General features: G+C 40.0%; 1 protein-coding gene across 1 annotated transcript in view; it reads left to right on the top strand.

The window, feature by feature from the left end:
- Positions 1–21,516, top strand: part of gtf2h4 (general transcription factor IIH, polypeptide 4) — a 39,125-nt gene that overhangs the window by 10,936 nt on the left and 6,673 nt on the right. Inside the window, exons 6-10 of the mRNA XM_084312610.1 lie at positions 172–280; positions 13,450–13,518; positions 13,609–13,692; positions 14,119–14,299; positions 14,783–14,913. Coding sequence (XP_084168736.1) covers positions 172–280; positions 13,450–13,518; positions 13,609–13,692; positions 14,119–14,299; positions 14,783–14,913 — 574 coding nt within the window. The remainder of the gene's footprint in view (positions 1–171; positions 281–13,449; positions 13,519–13,608; positions 13,693–14,118; positions 14,300–14,782; positions 14,914–21,516) is intronic.

Below are 21,516 nucleotides of genomic sequence, written 5' to 3'. Positions count from 1 at the left end.
ACTGAACACTTTTGTCCACGTACTTGACTTCTATTTTATACTTGTTATACTTATTTTATACTTATCTATTTTTGTCTAGCACAGTCTCTGGAGCGTAACAGAAAGAAGCATTTTGTATAAAAGTATTCTGTACTTCTGTATTACAACTAATAAAGAAACTCTGTCTCTCAGTGATCCAGGAGAGGCCCCCTGCATCACATCAGCTGGTTTCCAGTTTCTCCTCCTGGACACAGCCTCTCAGCTCTGGTACTTCACGCTACAATACCTCAACAGTGCACAGGTACCACACGTTACTACCACATTACTACCATGTTACTATCGGGTTAGGCTATGTGTCCACTAATAGCCTTTTTTTCGAGGCGGACCGCTTTGAAAAAAGAAGAAAAAAAGCTCTGAGCGTTTTTCTGAATGCAACTGAGGCTTGCGCCAGCCGCGGCTCCGCCCCTTCCTTGATGAGTTACATTGATGAGCGCGCTGCTTTTCCAAAAGTTGAACTCGTTTCAACTTTATGAGCTGGGAGCGCTCCGCCAAAAACGTTGCCGTCGAGAGCTCATAAAACGCGAGGCGCGGCTCTTGGAAGAGGAGCGCGCCTGACGCTTCTCCAGCATATAAATGAATGACAGAAAGGAGCTGACAACTCATAAAACGTCCCCTATGGACACAAGCCCTTACTATGACATTACTATCGGGTTACTACTAGAGATGTTCCGATACCATTTTTCCCTTTCCGATCCGATTCCGATACCTAAGCTTTGGGTATCGGCCGATACCGATATTTATCCGATACCAGTGCATACAAAAAAAAATAAAAAAATATATAATTTTTTTTTTTTTTTTTTTACAGATACTGTTATACTGTTTTTAGTAATAACTGGAAACTAATGGTATTTATTCAACAACAGGTGATTGTATAGATTTGTATTAGTATCATTAATCAATGAGTATGGGCTGCAGCACTGCAGATATACCCTACTCCAATGATCCACACAGACATTAAACGGTGTTGCACTCGCTACTCCGTGGCTCTGCAGATATACCCTATTCAGTCTGTAAGCTAGTGGCAGATAGAACGTTCATGTTGTGATTTTTGATGCAAAATAAATATTCAACATTCTCTTTTGAAACTCCGCCTCAGACTCTTATCCTTTGGCACTTGCTGTACTTTGCTTGCAGGTCTGCAGCCATTATTGCTGGATTATAAATAGCACCAACTTTAGACACGGTAACGTTATCAAGCTAAGCTAACTGACCTAGCTCGTCTTCCCGCATTGACATTTGATAACGTTAGTAATAGTCAGCTAACGCTAGTCAGTAGCTTCTTAACTTAAATACAATTCACCGTGGGTGCATTATTGTTGATCGACGGTCACGGACAGTGTTAGGTCCTGGAGAAAGGACAGGCGATCATCTGATTTGATGTAACGTTAAAGCGGATGTTGTTCCAACTAGCTATCTTTCCAGCTAATGCTATCATAACACCAGCAAAACACATCCCGTCCGAGCTCCCCGTCACACCGCACTGTCGGGGACAATGGAATTTAAGAAAGTGTATCTGCTGTTAAAATGACACAGCATCACACTTAACATGTTCATTTTATAATCCTCACTCTCCGCAGGACTCGGCAGGAGATAAATTACATCATGGGATCGGAGGCTAGAATTTACGTGTACTCGCCGATACCGATACCAGCATTTTAGGCAGTATCGGCGGCATTTCCGATACTGGTATCGGTATCGGAACAACTCTAGTTACTACCATGCAGAGGTGGGACCAAGTCATTGTTTTGCAAGTCACAAGTCAGTCTCAAGTCTTGGTACTCAAGTCCCGAGTCAAGTCCCAAGTCAAGACAAGCAAGTCCTGAGTCAAGTCCCAAGTCAAGACTGACTAGTCCCAAGTCGAGTCCCAAGTCCTAACCTTTGAGTTTCGAGTCCTAAACAAGTCATAATACGCGTTTCACCAAAAAAAATCATTATCAACTTGTTGGCAAAACATAATCTAATTACTATAAATGTAATAATATTCAGAATCAGGGTTAGTTTTACAACTAGATACATTTGGGCAAGAGCTGCTTGATAAAACCAGTTCAGGAGTATATTGAGAAAAAAAAAATAAGGATCACCATATCCATTTTAAAGGTAGGATAACAATAACCTAGATATTGTCTTCCCACTTGGACCAATCATTTATTTAACGTCTGCCTGCCCTGTATATACAGTCTAATGAGTCTATGGCACATGATCCATAATAGCAGACCTTGGTTCAACTAACTAGTCTACCTTAACCCTTTATCAATTTTGGGGTATAAAAAATCTGTACTGAAATGACAAGGCATCTCTGCATTTCGTATATTAGGTAGTTTATTAGGTATTAGAATTAGGTAGGGCCTAATTCGTGTGAGTTCTCTCTCTCTATCTTGGATCAAATAACAAACTCAGCAAGGCCAACGGCTTCTCTGTTACAGTGGGTGACAATATTGTCACAAGGAAAGATGAAATTACCTACCTGGGTTCCATCCTAGAGGCAAATCTTTCCTGTGACAAAATGGCAACCAATGTAATAAAAAAAGTCAACCAACGAACAAGATTCTTGTACCGGATCTCCTCACTGGTAAACAAGAATACCCTGAAGACTCTGGCAGGAGCACTCATTCAAGGGTACTATGACTATGCTTGCACCTCATGGTACCAAAGCACCTCAAAAGCGCTAAAAACGGAATTACAAACATCACAAAACAAACTGGTCAGACTACTGCTTGACCTTACTCCTAGAACCCACCTCACCCCTGCCCACTTTGACTACCTAGGATGGCTTAGAGTAGACGACAGAGTACAGCAACTTGCTATGGGCCTGGTCTACAAGATACACTACACCACTAAGATACCCATGTACATGTCGAAATACTTCCCAAAGGTCGGTGAATACCACTACCACAACACCAGAGGAAGCTCAACAAATCATGTTCAACCCAGATTCGGCTCAAACAAGGGACTAAACACGTTTCGCAATTATTAAAATGATAATACTTTTATTAATATTAATTAGCTACTGCTGGCCATTCATCAAGCAAGACATTGCTGATTGTTTATGTATTTTATAAGACAAGACTACAGAAGCCGTGTATCTTGGATGTAATGATTGATTGATTGATTGAAAGAAAATTGTATTAACAGATTGCAGAATGGGTACAATACAGTACAGCTCAATAAACACAATTGTTAAAGGGATGCAGACCAGAGAAAGACTTTCGTCTTGTTTACATCAGGGTCCCCCATTTTCAATTCATCATAACATGACATACATGACATACAGATACAGTACTGCTACATCTATACATTTATGACATACCAGATTTACAAATACAGTACTGTTTGTGATACAAAAAGAGTCTAAAAAAGAGAGTATATGATAACGTTAGCACACTGTCGATGGCTCATTGATTTAACTGTAGCTAGCAAGCCAAGTTACTTACTATGGGGGACCCTGATGTAAACAAGACAAAAGTCTTTCTCTGGTCTGCATCCCCTTAACAATTGTGTATATTGAGCTGTACTGTATTGTACCCATTCTGCAATCTGTTAAATAAAGTTTTCATTCATTCGTTCATTCACTTAACGATCTTTGTGCAGCTTCTTAGTTCAAGTGTCGAACGAAGTTGGACGTTGCATCTCCATCTGTGATCCTCGAACCGCACGTTTTGCATACTGCGATTTGTTTTTTGTTTATCACCCCATCGTTTTTATAACGAAACGCAACAATCCTGGGTAGCATTTTACATTTCCAACTGGATGCGCCGTTCTGAATGAGTGAACTCAGCTGTAACGTTACTTCCTGACTGCTATCGCGCAACGTGATTGGTCGGATTGTTTCAAAACAAAGTGGATCTGGGAAATGAAGTGTGGATTCGCGCAAAATGAATTAATATATATATACATTTAATAACGTTAATTCTTAATCGTTGGGCATGGGGGGAGGTATCAAGTCTTTTCAAGTCAAAAGGCTCAAGTCCAAGTGAAGTCACAAGTCATTGGTTTTAAAGTCCAAGTCAAAGTCTTTTTTGTTTTGGTCAAGTCGAGTCTAAAGTCATCAAATTCGTGACTCGAGTCTGACTCGAGTCCAAGTCATGTGACTCGAGTCCACACCTCTGCTACCATGTAACTACCACATTACTATCATGTTACTACCACATTACTACCAGCTTACGACCAGATTACTACATTACTATCACATAACTACCAGGTTACTACCACGTTACTACCAGGCCAATTCCATCGTTATGGATGTGACGCAGGGACTCCAAATATATTCATGGCCCTCCTAGGGAGCGCGTAGACGAGGCACAACATTCTTTAAATACATTTTCATCATATGGCAACATGACTAACAATCTGCGTCATGGATCTGACATGAAATAAACAGGCTTTTGTGGCAGCCTACTATTCTAAGGTGGAAACTTTCCATGGGAATTAACAGGAATACAATGGAAATATAGAGTTATTTGCAATGGCTGTGTTTCCATGTCGTATTATAGAAACTAGGGCTGCAACAACTAACGATTATTTTGTTATCGATTAGTTGATTAATCTAAACTATTAATATACCAGAAAACAATTGATTCTATTTGCAATTTAAAGGGGAACTATCTTATAAATGTCCTTTTCCAGTGTTTAGCATTGTTTTCTAGCAATGTGGGGTTGTACCAACACTGTCTGTCTCATTTTGGCGCATTCCTCCAGTTCAGATGAGACAAGGTCCTCCCCCAGTGAACTAAGCCATTCTGAATTTAGCATTTCTGTGATACCTAACCCCTTCTGTGGTTGTAGCCACCGCCCACAATCACCAATGACTAAAACGGAGCGAGTGGAAATGACAAAAAAGAGAGAGAGGGAGAGACGGGGAGAGAGAGAGAGAGGCTCATACGGAGCGATCTCTCCTCTGTCTCTCTCCCTGCATTTGACACACAGACTCGCGACTCGAAGCACGCACACGCGTATTCCGATCCGTGCAATAATATTCACGGGGTATATATTGTCATTTGAAACAAGTTACCAATGCATTGTCCTGTGGGATTATGCCCTCCCGCGGCGAAATTAATTAGTCCCTCTCGATCTGCCAGTGCAGCGCAGTGGGTGACTGTCACTCAAAGCACATTGCGAGTATGGGCGGAGCCCAACCAAAAACAGCTTGGAATCTTGAAGGGCAGAAACGGCTGCTCTACAGTTAGGGTGACGATAATGGAACGTTTGTCCCGCGTTGCTCTGCAACAGAACAATGTCCCGCATTACAAAGATCATGGTAAAAACAATAATAATTATGTTTTAAATGTTGTTCATTTAATGCCTCGCTCCAATTAAAATAAAAAAATCGGGCGATGTCTGTGTCAAAAACCAATGCACAGCCGAGCCAAGCAGTTCGAGCTGTCAGCCCGAGCTGTCAGTGTGGCGTCCAGGTGCGTGATGACGCGGTTTTATGTAGACAGTGGCTATCAGTGAAGTGGAGAAGAAAGACTGCCGAAAACTAGGGATGCTCGATATTGGCTTTTTTACCAATATCGATATTGTCCAACTCTTAATTTCCGATACCGATATCAACCGATACCGATATATGCAGGGTTCCCCCCCCAAAAAAACTGAATAATTTCAGGTAATTAACATTACATATCTCTTGTTGTGTAATTAACACAACATTATGCATACTTTGACAATAAATAAAATAATAATTTGTTCTTACTTGCTTGCCTGGGTAAATAAAGGTTAAATAAATGTAAAAAAATAAATTTTAAACCGATACCGATATTTTCCGATATCACATTTTTATGCCAATATCGGTAGGCCGATAATATCGGACATCCCTACCGAAAACGATAACATTTTAGCTAGCTAAACAAAACGAGAATATGGAGGCAACTCCTAAGAAAAAAAGACTTTGCTCATACAACAGAGACTGGGAGAAGAAATATACATGGCTGAGATCTGTTTCAGACAATCACCAAAAAGGCGAGTGCAGGATTTGCCCTCGGAGCTTCACCATCACTGGTCTGGGAGGGACCTGATTTCAATGTTTACTAAGAGAAGTGAGACTCATTGGCCTTGGCTCATTTTCTGTGAAGAGCAAAAGAACACGTTTTCATTGGGTGCACAGTTTGCACTATACACTGGACCCGAACGTGTGGAAATTGTAGGTGAAAACAAGTAAACATGGTAAATATGAAGCAAACAGGTTCACTGTGTACCTTCACAGTCTGCCCCCACCTTGTTTTATTCATACTGTTTTAAATTTTGATCACACAAAACAAATAGCACTTGTATTTATAAATGTGATCTAGCAGAGATAAATGGCTAATATTAACCATACTGTTTATGCTGTATTAGTTGTAATTGAGATAACAGTTAACATATGTTACGTATTTTTACATAAATGGTTATGGCTTTATTGTTTTAAAATTTCAATAATGTTGTGGGTTCACCAGACACACACATATTGGGTGAGTAACCAAAACGGGTACACCACACAAGTATGAATATGACTTGTATCAGCATGTACACATCAAATCAAGAACTGGCCATTCATCTACTAATCCTATGGAATATTGAATTATTAACACTTCACTGCTAATAATGCTCAGGAAAGGATGGCTGAAAAGCTTTAGCTCCTGCTCTTTCTATTAATGCAGTGATTTTATCAGCTTGGATACCAAGATTGATGGTTAATGATGAAAGTGTGATTTAAATAAAGATGTTGGTGACATAGTGGTGGCTGAGAAGGTGAAGCATCTACAGTTTAATAAGATTAATAACAAAATGTGCTATATATATAGCCTACCGTCGGCGTCGAATATGAAATAAAGGCATTTAAATGATAATATATATTTTAAGTACATTTTTTAAAGAAATCATATATTTCCCCCCCTCACATATACGTGTCCCGCATTGTCGCGCAAAAGCAGTGCTGCTGTCCTGTGACTGAACAATTTTGACCTGGTCACCCTATCTACAGTACTTGATTAGAAATACAAAACAATGCATTTTTTTTTTTTTTTTTTTACTTACAGATGTGTTCCATAGACTCTCAGGAATTGTGTAAAATTGCCCAAATAGTGAAAGAAATGGTAAGATAGTTCCCCTTTAATATTTCATTATTAGTATCCTCAGGTCACATGGGTAGTTGCCTCTTTGACACCACCTACTGCAGGGGTGTCAAACTCATTTTCACAGAGGGCCACGTCAGCACTGTGGTTGCCCTCAAAGGGCCAAAGAGAGTATAAATGTAAATGTAATGTACGGTAAAATAAATGTAACTACTCCTTTACATATTGTTAAATAACTTTCTCTATTTATTACTTCTATTCTATTACTTCAAGTTACAAATATTACATATTGTGATAGGAAAATCTTTATTTTTGTATTTGCTCTTTAACCCTGCTCAGAAAATGTCTACAATGCACTTCTGTGGAAATTGCCTACGTTTTTCTGTTCTATATTTCTTCATAAAGATGCAAGGAGACACACAGGTGTTACTTTCAGTCCCCCACACATCCTGCTATAGGTCAAACACGTATATCATGTATTGTGAACCTACTGCATTGTAACGATAAAACTGCCCGTTGCCAGGGCAACACAGGAAGCTTGTTTCCTGTTAGAAATGGTAGGTTTGCATTTTGTAGTCCATACATAGCCATGTCTGAATTCCACTATTAACATACAAAGCGCAGCTTCTTAGACATGTCTGGTTTTGGGCAGCCCCCCACCCCCGGTATCCTGCCTGTCTCTTTGCATTTAAACCGAGTCCGATCTTCAATCGGGGCTCTTTTCAGCTACACCTTGTAAACTGAAGTGAGACTCTGTGCACAGATAATACATTTATCTTATCAGCTTCTATCCTTGATTCAAGTAATCATTCTTTCACAGTTCCAACTGGGTCATTGTTTCCACCACAATACGCATTTGCATAGATGTAAAAAAGATACGTTAGCTTATTGCTCTGTTATTTTTAACATAAATCCTTTTGATTTATCAGGTTAAGAACCCCATATTACTCAATCAATCAATGATCAAGCTATTCAAGTAAATAACCAAGAAAAATATAATCAAATACAAGCTATGACATTAACGTTGTTCAAAACCTTTTTGTCACAGTCAAGAGTGGCAGAACTACTGTATGGTGCAACCAACACTTGTGAGCTGCTAAGAACACGTGGGACAGATGTAGCATTTGGAGACAGTTTTATTACAGAAAACATGTGTCTGCATGAACACACAACTGTAACTGTACTAAAAAATAAGGGTTGTCTCAGTTCACAACTATATTGGTCAAGTTTTGGGTGAGACTTGTTTGCGTCCCTGCAGCTTCTGATTAAATTGGGCGAGATGCTCTGTTATGTCACACAGTTTGGATCTGACAGTTCAGACAATATTTCTTCAACCACAATAAAGCTAGTTTTCACTGCTGCATGGTTTTTGGCTGTAGCTCCTGTGAACATACTACCTTTTAATTCTTGGACAATTGTTTTTCTTGGAGGCTAAATCTGGCATGTGTTTGGTGTCAAAATGCAGACGTAGATTGTACTCTTTGACGACAGACGCCACATCATAACACAAAAGACATACCCTTTCTTATCCTTGAAGCACAAACATGTATTCACTTTCACATCTTTCTTGAAACTGCCTTCCATCTGCATCAACTTTTCTCTTACTGGACATGTTGGCATCACTAATGAAGATTCTCAATTCGACTTGATAGTGAAATCGCCGTAGTTAAACACTGATGTAGGCTACATTGCCTTCTACATAGGATGCCGTCACTTTGCCTGTCACATGATTTACATCCATTGTGGGAAATGTAGTTCATGGTCAATGCACGCTTTAGAGCAGCATAGACTTATTATAAGACAATCATACACACTTTAAGCTCTCGCAGGCCACATAAAATGACATGGCGGGCCACGTGTATCTCTTGTGCCAGCACAGGAGACCATTAATGATTAAAATGTATTTTTTATATATAGGCTATCATATTTAAATCAAGATTCCTTTTGAACAAATGTTTTTTATTTCCCCCTTTTTTTTCTTTCTTTTTTTTAAACTTACATTTTTATTAAACAATTATAGACATACAACACAACATATACAATAACATCAACAACATTATTAAACAGACATAGACAATAAAGAAAAAATTTAATACCCAAAAACGAAAATAAAAAATATTATCTTAAGCAAAATTTCACATACATAAATGGTGAAGTGGAAAAACATAAAACAATTGTCATACCCTAAACAAATGTTCCCCCTTTTTTTAACATAAAACCAGACACACAATATATAAACAATGGAAATCCACAATAAATCACAGGACTATGATTGACACAATGATGACATAATGACAGTCCAGTACTTAAATCAAAATAAATGTAAATGAAAAGATGTACCCATAATAAATGCAATACAATACCTATGCTCTTGCTCGCTCTCCCCCCCCCCCCCCCCCCCGACCCCCTCTTGGACAATCCATCCATTATTCCGTTTAACACCAGGAATTACAAATTCATATGCTAACCTTTAAGGAATCAGGATTGTTAAAGCTAATTAGCCTAATCTATAGTAGCCTATAGTAAATGTATACACGCACACACACGCATGCATGCACGCACACACACAAACACACACATAAGAGAGAGAGAATATTTATAGCAGACTTAATGATTTTACAATATTTTTGCTAATGAAGTGAAATATTTATTATCAACTATCCAGTTCATTTTTATAGTGTAACGCTACTTCAAATAATTCAACGTACAGAGAGAGGGAGAGAGAGACAGACAGGCTCAACCCCATGAATTAATCCATTGGAATAGATAGATAGATAGAATAGATATAGAACATCTGTTTCATGCCACACACTCTTTATAGGCTATACAAGCATGCCACGTTTGCCAATTTGGAAGAAAGATAAACAGACTGCTAAAGTGGACCTAATTAATAACCCACTGCTATCAAATTGGCTATCCACTACTGCAATAGTTGTGCAACAGAAATAAATCTCAACAATTCAGCTCTGATTAAGATCTAATATCCTCTCCTGTTTTTAATTCTCATCTCTGGCTTCATTAGAACAGAGTTGTTAATATAGAACTCTTTCTACCATGTGTTTCTAATACAAGTGTTTGTAATGTAATTGCTCATCGTTTCCCCATGCTACACTTCCAGTCAGGGGAAACATGACAAGGGGACAATCAGAAACGCTCCTAAAATAAATTGAAAAAATTTAATCGATTTATTCCATATTGGAACAAAGTGTGGGAAGGGGTTAACAGGGACAAATATTAACGGGACGGGATTCAGGGGGTTGATAATCCATGAAATTATTATACCTATGTTCCATGAGATCAAAGCTCTAGCTGAGCATCCATTGTGACTCACTGTACATGAGGTATGATCACCTTTTAGGTTATTTTGTCTTAAAGGCGCACTTCACCAAAAATCAATGCTGATTTATTTTGCCCATACATCCAAAAACTAAACTCTTTTACACACATTAATTTAGTTTGACAGTTATTGACAGTAAATTAGCTGTAATTAATCCCCTAAGCCCCCACTGGGCCGTGATTTAATTTTACGCCATAAATGGATCAATACAGTCCGTATTAATTAATGTTGTGTTTTTCTTTTCTAATGTAGCCAAGAGTAAAGACCCTAACTCTATCAAAACAGCAGTCAAAGTATTTTCAGTGATTGATTTTATGTTATGCGTTTATAGAATTCTCTGTACATTGCATTGGAAACCTGATGTTATAGATGCAAGGAAATTACGCTGTCATTCATCTTTGTAGTCCTAAGAAAGAGGAGACCCAGGGCTTTCATAAAACTACCGTACTTTTCGCACTATAAGCCGCACCTGACTATAAGCCGCAGCAGCTAAATTGAATGATGTGTACATATATAAGCCGCACTGGACTATAAGCCGCACGTGTTTTAATGTTTAATTACCATATGTAATTAGCATTGGGACACAATACTGTCGGACAAATAACAAGAATTAACTCATTTACAAGTTGTATTAAGTTTAGCAAAAAAGGGAACAGATAAATAACATTTCAATGCAGTCAAAAAAGCAATATTTTGATTTTAACATTTTCGGGTTTGGTCACGTTGAGTCACATATAAGCTGCACCGTTATATAAGCCGCAGGGTCGAAAAATGGGGGGAAAAGCCGCGGCTTATAGTCCGAAAAGTACGGTACACTACCCAGCTCACACCAGCCCCCGACAAGCCGTCTGACATGAAATCATTTTTGAACGTTATTCTTTTGATTATATCTCATGGGTCGAACAAACCTGAACGTTCTTGCAATAAAATACAACGTATATAGTTTCTTTACCTTTCTTTGAACGTCTACAAAAAAAACACGTCTCAATCTGGTGAAAAATGGTGGAGCTATAGACATTATAGAAAAGTAACTGTACTTACTGTAGATTTCATTAACTGTCTTTGCTGCCCTGTAACGGGCACCTGGTGGTACCAAATCCAGATTTAACTCGGCCATTGGAAAGTGGAGATTTGGCCCAATCCATAGATGTATGACTTGGTCATAATAAGGCCATTTATAGACCTGATATTCTATATTCATATTTCAAATTGCATGTGAACGGATGGCAAAATTCCGTACTTTATCTACAAAAAACCCTGTAAATCATCTGCCCTTTATTAATTTGCTTAGATTTCTTTGTACACTTGATCTCAAGAAGGTGCTGAATGAGCTCAGTGGTGATTTCTCACATCTGGTCAATGTTAGCATGGTGTTATTCACTATCAAAGATGGGGGGGGGGGATCTAAATAATAATTGATATTCTCCTTTGGTTCATTTCAATTTACTCAACTACTCAAGCATAGTAACACACAATATTTCTGACACTGGGAATACATTCCCAGAGGTCCCTAGATACCAAGAACATGCAAATGGACCTTGTAGAAATGAAGCAATCTTCCATTTACTTAGGTATACTTTTAGGCGAATCTTCTTAAAATATGGCTAGGGCTTACCTGTTCCACTCGACGGGGTCGGTACAGACCCCTTTTGACATTATAATCATATAGGCATATTTTTATGAATGATGAAAATAATTTGTGATTTTAAAATCAACCGTTTTCAAGTATTAACATCACCACTATGTCACAAATGCATGTAGAATGTAAAACGTTAGGTTGGCAATAGTTTAGCAATAGGTTAAAAGTGTACTTATATCGTTTTAAGTTTTCGATATGCAATCGCCTATCTGACCCGGAACCGGAAATGGAAATGTTGAACCATGGGAATTGTAGTTTTTTGTAGAGGAGATTCATAGCTATCGGCCAGCGTTGAAATTTCTCCGATCTACACTTCCTGTCACATACTATGGTGGTTCAAAGTTCAGCGTTCTGAATGAATCATATCAATAATTGTTATGATTCGCGATAATAAGCTACAAAAGGTAACGTTTTTGACAAATATTGAAACGCAGTCAGTTTCTCCTCACTATTGTTACCATGTAGGAACAGTTAGATCTGAAATTAGTTTCAAAATGGTTACACTGTGGGGGAAATAAAAAAGTACAGTCGATTACAGTAAATATCAGTATCTGTTATTATGCACGCCTGGTGATACTATATCCAAATTGAACTCGGCCATTTGAAAGATACTATATATATATATATATATATAAATGTGCGAATTGGCTATAATAAGGTAATGTATAAGCATATTCTATATTCTATAATAATATTTCAAATTGCATTGGTCCGGATGGGAGAATTCAGTACTGTATATACAGAACCTTCAGTTTTATCATCTTCCCTTTATTAATTTCCTTAGATATTTTGTACACATGATCTCAAGAGGGTACTGAATGAGTTCAGTGGTAGTTTTTTAAGTTTGGTCATTATTATCATGGTGTTATTCACTGTCAAAGATGAAAAGAAAAATCATAATTCATATTTTCCTTTGTTTCATCACAATTTAAGCAAGCCTAGTAATAGACACAATATTTCTGACACTGAGAATACATTCACTGAGGTCCATAGATATACCTAGATACCAAGAATATGCAAATAGCCCTTGTAGAAGTGGAGCAATATTCCATTTACCTAGGTATACATTTTATGCAGATTTTCACCTGGGGTGGAACAGGTTAAGAGGTTAACACAAAACAAGGATTCAATGTCCTCGATGAAATCACTGGTGGCCATATTGAAACTCATTTACTCCCAATAACTGTTGAACTAAATGAATGTGTGCAAAACTGTTTTAGAGTTTTTGGATGTATGCGAGTGTGTGCAAAAGAATCAACATACATTTTTTGGTGAATTATTTTGAGCACTAATGCACCAAAGTAAATTCCTATGAACCTTTTTTGACATGGCAATGAAGTATCTGATGTATAATAACAACGGGTCTGCTGTGCTTCTCCATCTCCCAGACACGAGGGATGGACCTGGTGGAGATCCTGTCATTCCTGTTCCAGCTCAGCTTCTCTACTCTCGGCAGAGTGAGTGCAACCGAGGCAATTCTGCTAATATTAATCTAAATTTGAACAGCTCCCTGTTAGGATTGACCATGTGTTACCTCTGTGCCTCAGGATTACTCAGTGGAGGGCATGAGTGAGTCGTTGCTCACCTTCCTGCAGCACCTGCGAGAGTTCGGCCTCGTCTTCCAGAGGAAGGTGAGACATCTTGAGGGAGATAACACGGTAGTAGGGCTGACCTCGACGAGTCGACTAATCGATCGAAAGGAGCCGTAGTCGACTGCCAATCTCTCAGTCGAATGCAATCATTCCATTTGGGCTGTGGGGGGTGCTTAATGTTTGATTTAAGTTAAATCAGACATTTAGCACCCCCCAACAGCCCATCATTTAATAATTTAAGTTAAATCGGACATTAAGCACCCCCCCACAGCCCAAATGGAATGATCCAAAGGAAATAATAAAAATGCCAATTTTGGCCAATCAAAGTCGACTATACAAATCCTTAGTCGGGGGCAGGCCTACACGGTAGAGACAAAAAAGAGTCACTGATACCGAGCTTCAGATATTACCATATCCTGTCTTTTATCTGTGATTTCCCCCCCCCCCCCCCCCCCCCCCTCTCAGAGGAAGTCTCGGAGGTACTACCCCACCAGACTGGCTATCACTCTGTCTGCTGGAGTCACATCCAACTCTTCTTCTTCTTCTTCCTCCTCCTCCTCCTCCACTGCCATGGGTGCCATGCCCGGGACTGGAGACACCAGCTTCATCGTGGTGGAGACCAACTATCGCGTCTATGCCTACACAAGTGCGTGGTGGTACAAGAGAGAGGGTGCCAAATCTCCAAACATTGCATGTTCATGTTCATGCTGTTGTTTTGTAATGACAATACAAAATATTTGAAGGATCATACTGGCCTAAATATCAGTTACATTTTCCTGAGCATAGGATTTAAAATCTTTGCTTTGTTTACCTTTTTATGGTGATATAATATAGAAGAAACATACCAAAAATTATCTTCTGGTCATGCTCTCGCTCTCTGTCTCTCTCTCTGTGTACCTCTTTGTTTACATCCATAAACTCACCACTTTCCATAGCGCCTCTGCTCCAGTGCGCACATTGATTTCTTATGACAAGAGGCTACCAATTTATCAGCGTGACCAGGAGATACATTTAACCAAAGAGGCTCTATAAAAGGAGAATCATCGATTTTTAAACGTAGGTTTATCACCGTGCCGTTATGGTCCTTTCGAGTGGATTATATTTACTTAACTGTATTTCTCGTTCCCAGACTCTGAACTGCAGATAGCTCTGGTGGCTCTGTTCAGTGAGATGTTGTATCGGTTCCCCAACGTGGTGGTAGCTCACGTCACCAGGGAGTCTGTGCAGCAGGCCATTGCCAACGGCATCACCGCACAACAGGTACATGGCTACTTTACACCCAAATAATATAGCTAAGACGCAGAGTGTCATAAATGCATAGTGTTTGTGACAATACAAACACGAACACCGCCCAGACCCGAGGCGCAATTGGGAGTAGGCTTTTGCATTGCGCCTATATGACCCGAGCAGGCGTCCCACAAAACGTCCCTTGCAAAACACCCATGTATGAGTTTTATTTGATACATTTGCCTTGTATAGCCCACTGCGGCAGTCCTGCTCGCCATGGGGAATAGGTGTACTACACGAAGTGCCATGCCTGTGTTAGCCGCCACTAGGGGCAGAGTGGCTAACGGCAAATGCAAAGTTACTGATTTGAGTTACATACATTGGACCTCATGATCGAAAGTGTGCGTAACTATCTGCGTAACTGTCTTCGTAAGAACAAACTTATGAAAGATCTCCTCCGGATGCCTGAACGCGTGAAAAGGTGTTAGTAAATAGCCAAAGTGTTCTCAGCTGTGCTCCCCTGAATGAAGAACATCACTCATTCTTAAACTGAAAGCGCTTTCTCGTACACCTGTATTTGCATACAGAAACACTCCGCCAGCTCCTTATAAGGCATGCACAAGACCGTGTGCAAAATTTGCAAATAGATTAAACAGGAATGCAATTTGCGACTGATCAAAATTAAGTTTGATTCGATTCAAATGTATTGTCATTATACAGCACAAGTACATTACAACTAAAATAAGTTTGGCATCTAACCAGAGTACAAATGTAATGGTAACATACAATGCACAGGTGATTAAACTGGGTATAAAATATATAAATAATTAGTAATAGTGCTCATCAGATGCATGTACAGTGTTGTAGTATTAATATGTGCAGTGATACAGGGATAAAGACCCTATAGTAGTAAGTCATACTGTAGAACATGACATCTTACTTTGTAGTGTCAATACGCGTACAAGGTCACCCAAAAAAAGGCGGCATGGGACGAGATAACAGGTGAGTTTAACGTGGTGCCAGGAGAGGAGCGCACAGCGGCTGAAGTAAAAAGAATGGGCTCAGGTGAAATCGGAGTCCAAAAAAATAATGGCAAAACTCAAGGTCATGGTCAACTTTATTTATAAAGCACATTTAAATCAACCGAAGTTGTACCAAAGTGCTGTACAATATAAAAATAGAAATACTAAAAAAAGAAAATACAAAATACAGTAAAACACAGGAGAGAGAGATGCTGGCCGCTGGAGGAGGAACAGCTGGCTCAGGGTTGTCTGAGGTTTTGTCAGCTGCTGTGTCCAAACACATCCAGTGTCTTTTTAGCAGTCCGATGATGCGCTTGACGGTGGAACGAGTGCACGCGTGGCTTTCATTGTAGGCCACCTCCTGCCCCGTCTAGGGGCCCAGCGCATATCCGCAATCTCCTGATGGAACAAGTCATTAGAATAATAGAAGCCTACTGTTGAGTTTAGTTCTTATTTATTTATTCACTGTCATTTGCAATGTTTGTGTGGTGCTTGTTTTTATTTATTTTCAGACACCACGATGCCTCATTGAGTCATGTCTATAAAGGTAAAACGTAATTGTTAATGATACAAATATTGTCATATTTAATATTATTATACTTATTTAATTCTGAGGATGACTGTAGAATCGACGTGAACGCAATCACCAATGATTTCTCCCAAATGAAGCCCACCAGTCTGTCCTATCTACGACTGCCTTTCCGTGTTCGTAAATTCTCTTCTTAGCTACGAATGAATCTCCGAAAATAAACCAGTAGATCATGCCCAAATTTACCCGAGAAGTTTGTAAGTGGAGTTTACGAAGAAATGTCTCCATTCGATCATGAGGTCCATTGGAGGTGGGGATGGGCACGAGTAAGGTTTTCCCAGATTGAGTACTCTCATGAATTACTCGAGTAGTGCTCATGTAATTGTTCAGGGAAATCAATTTTAAGAACGCATCTTAAAGAGCATGGCAGCAGCAATAATGAGATATTACACAAAGTCACACAGACATACGCTACATATTTTATTATATGTAGCTTCGTAGCCATAACTATGCACAGTAATATAACCAATGCTTGAAAAACCACTTGAGTTCAGTTGAAACAGCGAATACTGGAGTAATCGTTTACTCACGCCCATCCCTAATTGGCAGTCTACAAGATGCTTTGCATCAAAAAAGCTAAATGTCTGGTGAAAACTAGATTTGAAGCCAGATTGTTTTACACTACATCAGACATCTCACTCTTCTGAATATTATTATTCGTCCCTGAGATTATCAGATCATGCAATTACTGAATCTGCTCTGTGTATTATGACATAAAGCGTTTTTTTTTCAATAGAGTGGTTATTCACGCATGCTCTCCTATCCCAGACAATGCCCAGCTATGATAAAGTCTTACTGCTCTGTGATTTTAATGTTCACGTATGTTGCCCAAATAAACCCTATGGAATGGAATTCCTGCACTTAACTGAGTCTTAATTTTAGCCTACATGTTAATTCCCCAACACACAAACTCTGTCACATTTTAGATTTGGTTTTAACAGGTTTTTCCATCGACAACATGGAAATAGGTGACCCAGTCCTTTCAGACCACTCAGTGATCTCTTTTGATGCTCGTTTCGTCCCCATTTCCAAAGCTATTGTCTCAGCACGTTCCTCTTGCCACATTAACCCCTCCACTGCCAGTAGGTTCTGTGCTGCCTACATAGCTGCCCCTAACACCTGCAGTATTGAGGCCTCCTGCCGAGCACAGCACTGAGATCCTTATCTCAATGTTCAATTCCTCCTGCTCCTCCATTCTCGACCCCTTAAACTCCTGCCAGGCTCTTCTGAGCAACTTCCAACCCATCTCTCTAACCACTCAGAGAGCTGGTGGCCGGCATGAGGACTGTCACATCCCCACTTGATGCCCTCCCTACCCATCTTCTAAAAGAGTCCATGGACATAGTAGGCCCCAGTATTCTGTCCATTATAAACAGCTCTCTGGACTCTGGCTCTGTTCCCTCCTCCCTTAAGCACACCATGGTTTAGCCCCTCTTGAAAAAAACTAACCTGGACCCTGCTCTCTTCAATAATTACAGGCCCATATCCAAACTACCCTTCCTATCTAAGATTTTAGAAAAGGCTGTCCTGGTACAACTCCTCCCAGGGTTCGAAATTAACGGGGGCTTGGGGCAAAAATGCCCTCGAAAGTTGACCAAATGCCCTCGAAAATCAGTTAAGGGGGGGCAAGAAAAGCCCCAGACAGTTTACTCATTATATATATGCTCTACAGTGCGAGCATTTCCCTCGTATTTGCCCCTAATAATATGTGTGTGTGCGAACCGGAAAAATCATTTACTTGCAGTGTGCGAGACGAGTGAAGATTACAAAACAGCTCTGCTGTTAATAGTTCAGAAACTGGACTGAAATTCAGTTTTTGGGTGGAATTTGTTGCAAGGAGGGAGGGAGGCGGGGACCGCTGCGTGTTACAGGGTACTTGAGAGGTGCGAACGCAGACGGACAGAGAGCTCTGCTTTCATCAAGCATGCATAGTGTAACATTAAGTTACACTGCTATCTTAACGTTAGCAAGCTAAGCATCTGCATAGCGCAACCTGTGTAACGTTAAGTAACTTGTGTTCGGCGGGGAAAGACATTCCATTTGTAACACAACTTCAAAGAATAACATCCAAATCCGATCCCGATGCGCATTTCCTTCATTCCACAGCGCTGAGCGTGCAACGTATTTCATTGATAGATTTGGCCAGAGCCTATACTCACAAACGTTCCAGTGCTGTCTTCGGGATGATTTTAATCCAAACGTCCATTCAAAACTTGTATTATGAAATAATTCTGGGATGTCTGACTATTTCCCTATGCATTGGTGCGAGTTCAGCTGACAGTCCATACAGACTCTGTTCTTTTGTTGTGTTTGAGGTGGATGTTGTTGCGTGTGTGGGGTTTTTCATGTATCAATTTGAAACAAGCCTCTTGACTGTTGGAATTAGGGATGTTAAAAATAGCTAATAATATTATTCAATATTAGACATTCATTGATCCAGAGGCAACCGGCTATTCGTCTGCCATTTGTAGATATATCAAGACGACAACACAACTTGCCCTCAGGGACAATCATATTTAATCTATTTAGATAGAGTATGTATGTATTATTTACAGATAATTGAAGGTACCTCAAAACATGAAACCAAGCCATGTCACACATTGTGTGTGTTACTTGAACAATTGTCACTGTGCTCTTAAATTTCTTTGTGTGCTCCTAAATTTGTATTTAGATTTTATTTATTAACATTTTATTTAGGAGCACATGTTCTCCTTGGGAAAAAGGTTAGCGTAGAGCCCTATATATGGAGACATTAACATTACGTTATCAAACATAGGGACGAAGACTGTAAAAAAAAGTGTCAACAATGTTTTATAATCTTTATGTTAATTTTCATTATAAAAATGTTGTGCCCCCGAAATACAAAAAAAAGCTCCCGAAAATCAATTAAGGGGGGCAAAAAAAGCCCTTGAAAAAAAATGTTAATTTCTAACCCTGACTCCTCCCCTTCCTACACCACAACAGCCTCCTAGACAAATTTCAGGTTTCAGGGCAGGCCACAGCACTGAGACAGCGCTAGTCAAAATATACAATGACCTGCTTCTCACCATCGACTCAGGTAGCTGTGCCATGCTCCTCTTCCTGGACCTCTCCGCCGCGTTTGACACGGTCGACCATTCCACCCTGGTGGATCGTCTCGAACACAGGCTCGGTATTGGGGGATCTGCCCTAAACTGGTTCTCATCCTACTTGAGCGACCGCTCCTTTTCGGTCAGTTTGGGTGGACACTCCTCCCTCACAGCTAGTCTATCGTATGGGGTCCCCCATGGTTCCATTCTGTCCCCCATACTCTTCTCTATCTACATGCTCCCCCTGGCCGAAATCATCCAGAAACACAATATTTCATACCATTTTTATGCCGATGACTCCCAAATCTACCTTCCCCTCAACCCCTCTGACACAGCTAACCTAGACTTGCCGTCGGTTGTGTGATAGTAAAGGGTTAACCTTCTGTCGTGTGGCAGTGAAAGGGTTAACCGGCTGTTGTGTGGCAGTGAAAGGGTTAACCTTCTGTGTATTGTCGCAGTGAAAGGGTTAACCGATTGGTAGTGCGGCAGTGAAAGGGTTAAAGACTGTCTCGGGGACATAAAAAGCTGGATGGCCCACAACTTCCTTCAGCTCAACGAAAACAAAACAGAGATTTAGTTTGGCCCCCCCTCCTCCACCAAAACACTCTCCAATAGCCTAGGACAGTGGTGCCCAACCAGTCGATCGTGATCGACAGGTAGCTCGCGGGCTGATTTCAAGTACATCTCGATTAATAAAATTCGATTATAATTTTTTTTTTCTTTTTTTGCTAAATCAACTCTGCCTCTCTTTGTTAACTACAACAAGCAATGCTGTCTGCTATTTAAGATGAGGTCGGACTCTGCACGGACAGATTTGTGTTCATTATGCCATATAAATATGTTCTGTCATGTGCATATTGAATGGGTATTACTAATACTAATACTAGCCGAGAGTAGGTCAAATTTTGGCTGGTAGCTCTCGGCTAGGTGGTAAATTAAGAAGTAGATCTTGGTTCAAAAAAGGTTGTGCACCCCTGGCCTAGGACAACTCTCCACCCACCTCACGTCAAGAGCCTGGGCGTAATCTTCGACCCAGAGCTCAAATTCGCCGGCAGGTAAATGCTGTTGTAAAATCCTGCTTTTTCCAACTCTGCAACATCACTAAAATAAAAACAATCCTTTCACCCGTTGACCTGGAAAGAGTAGTAAACGCATTCATTACATCACGCCTTGATTACTGCAATGCCCTCTACACCGGCATTAGTCAAGCAGCCATGTCCCGCCTTCAAATGGTACAGCAGCTAGGTTCCTCACTGGCACCAAAAAGAGAGAACATATTACACCAGTGCTAGCGTCCCTACACTGGCTCCCAGTCCCATTTAGAATAGAATTTTAAATCCTCCTCATGGCCTTTAAGGCACTATCGGGTGCAGCACCCCGGTGACTCTGCACCGTCTAGGCCGACTTGTGACGGCAGTTAACGAAAATATCTCTCATTTCAGAAATACCGGTAGGTCAAAATAGAAATATTGCATTTTTGACTGCTTTGAAATGTTCTATCTCTGTTTCCTTATTTGAAAAACTTAATACAACTTGTAAATGAGTTAATTATTGTTAGATTGTCTGTACAGTAGGGCTGCAACTAATGACTATTTTGGTAGTCGACTAATCTGTCGATTTATTTTTTCCGATTAGTCGACTAATCGAAAAACAATTATATTAAAAAAAAAAAAAAAAAAGTTTACACTACCTATCTTTGTGAAAGTGGCTTCTCAGCTCTGGTCCAGCTGAAGACAGAGCAGAGGAACAGATTGGACATTGAGCATAACCTCAGAGTTGCTTTGAGACTCTTGTCAGGACCAAACAACATCCCCAGTTATCCCATTAGTTCCCCCAAACTTACTGTCTGTCTGTTATGTTAAGCTAAGAAGTCTTCAGCTGGCTGGACCAGAGCTGAGAAGCCACTTTCACAAAGATAGGTAGTGCAATTTTTTTTATTATAATATATATATATATA

The sequence above is a fragment of the Notolepis coatsorum genome (genome assembly GCF_963971535.1).
Source record: "Notolepis coatsorum genome assembly, chromosome: 4".
NCBI classification, from domain to species: domain Eukaryota; kingdom Metazoa; phylum Chordata; class Actinopteri; order Aulopiformes; family Paralepididae; genus Notolepis; species Notolepis coatsorum.
The sequence above is the reverse complement of the archived record's forward strand: the minus strand, read 5'-3'. Positions and strand labels throughout refer to the sequence as shown.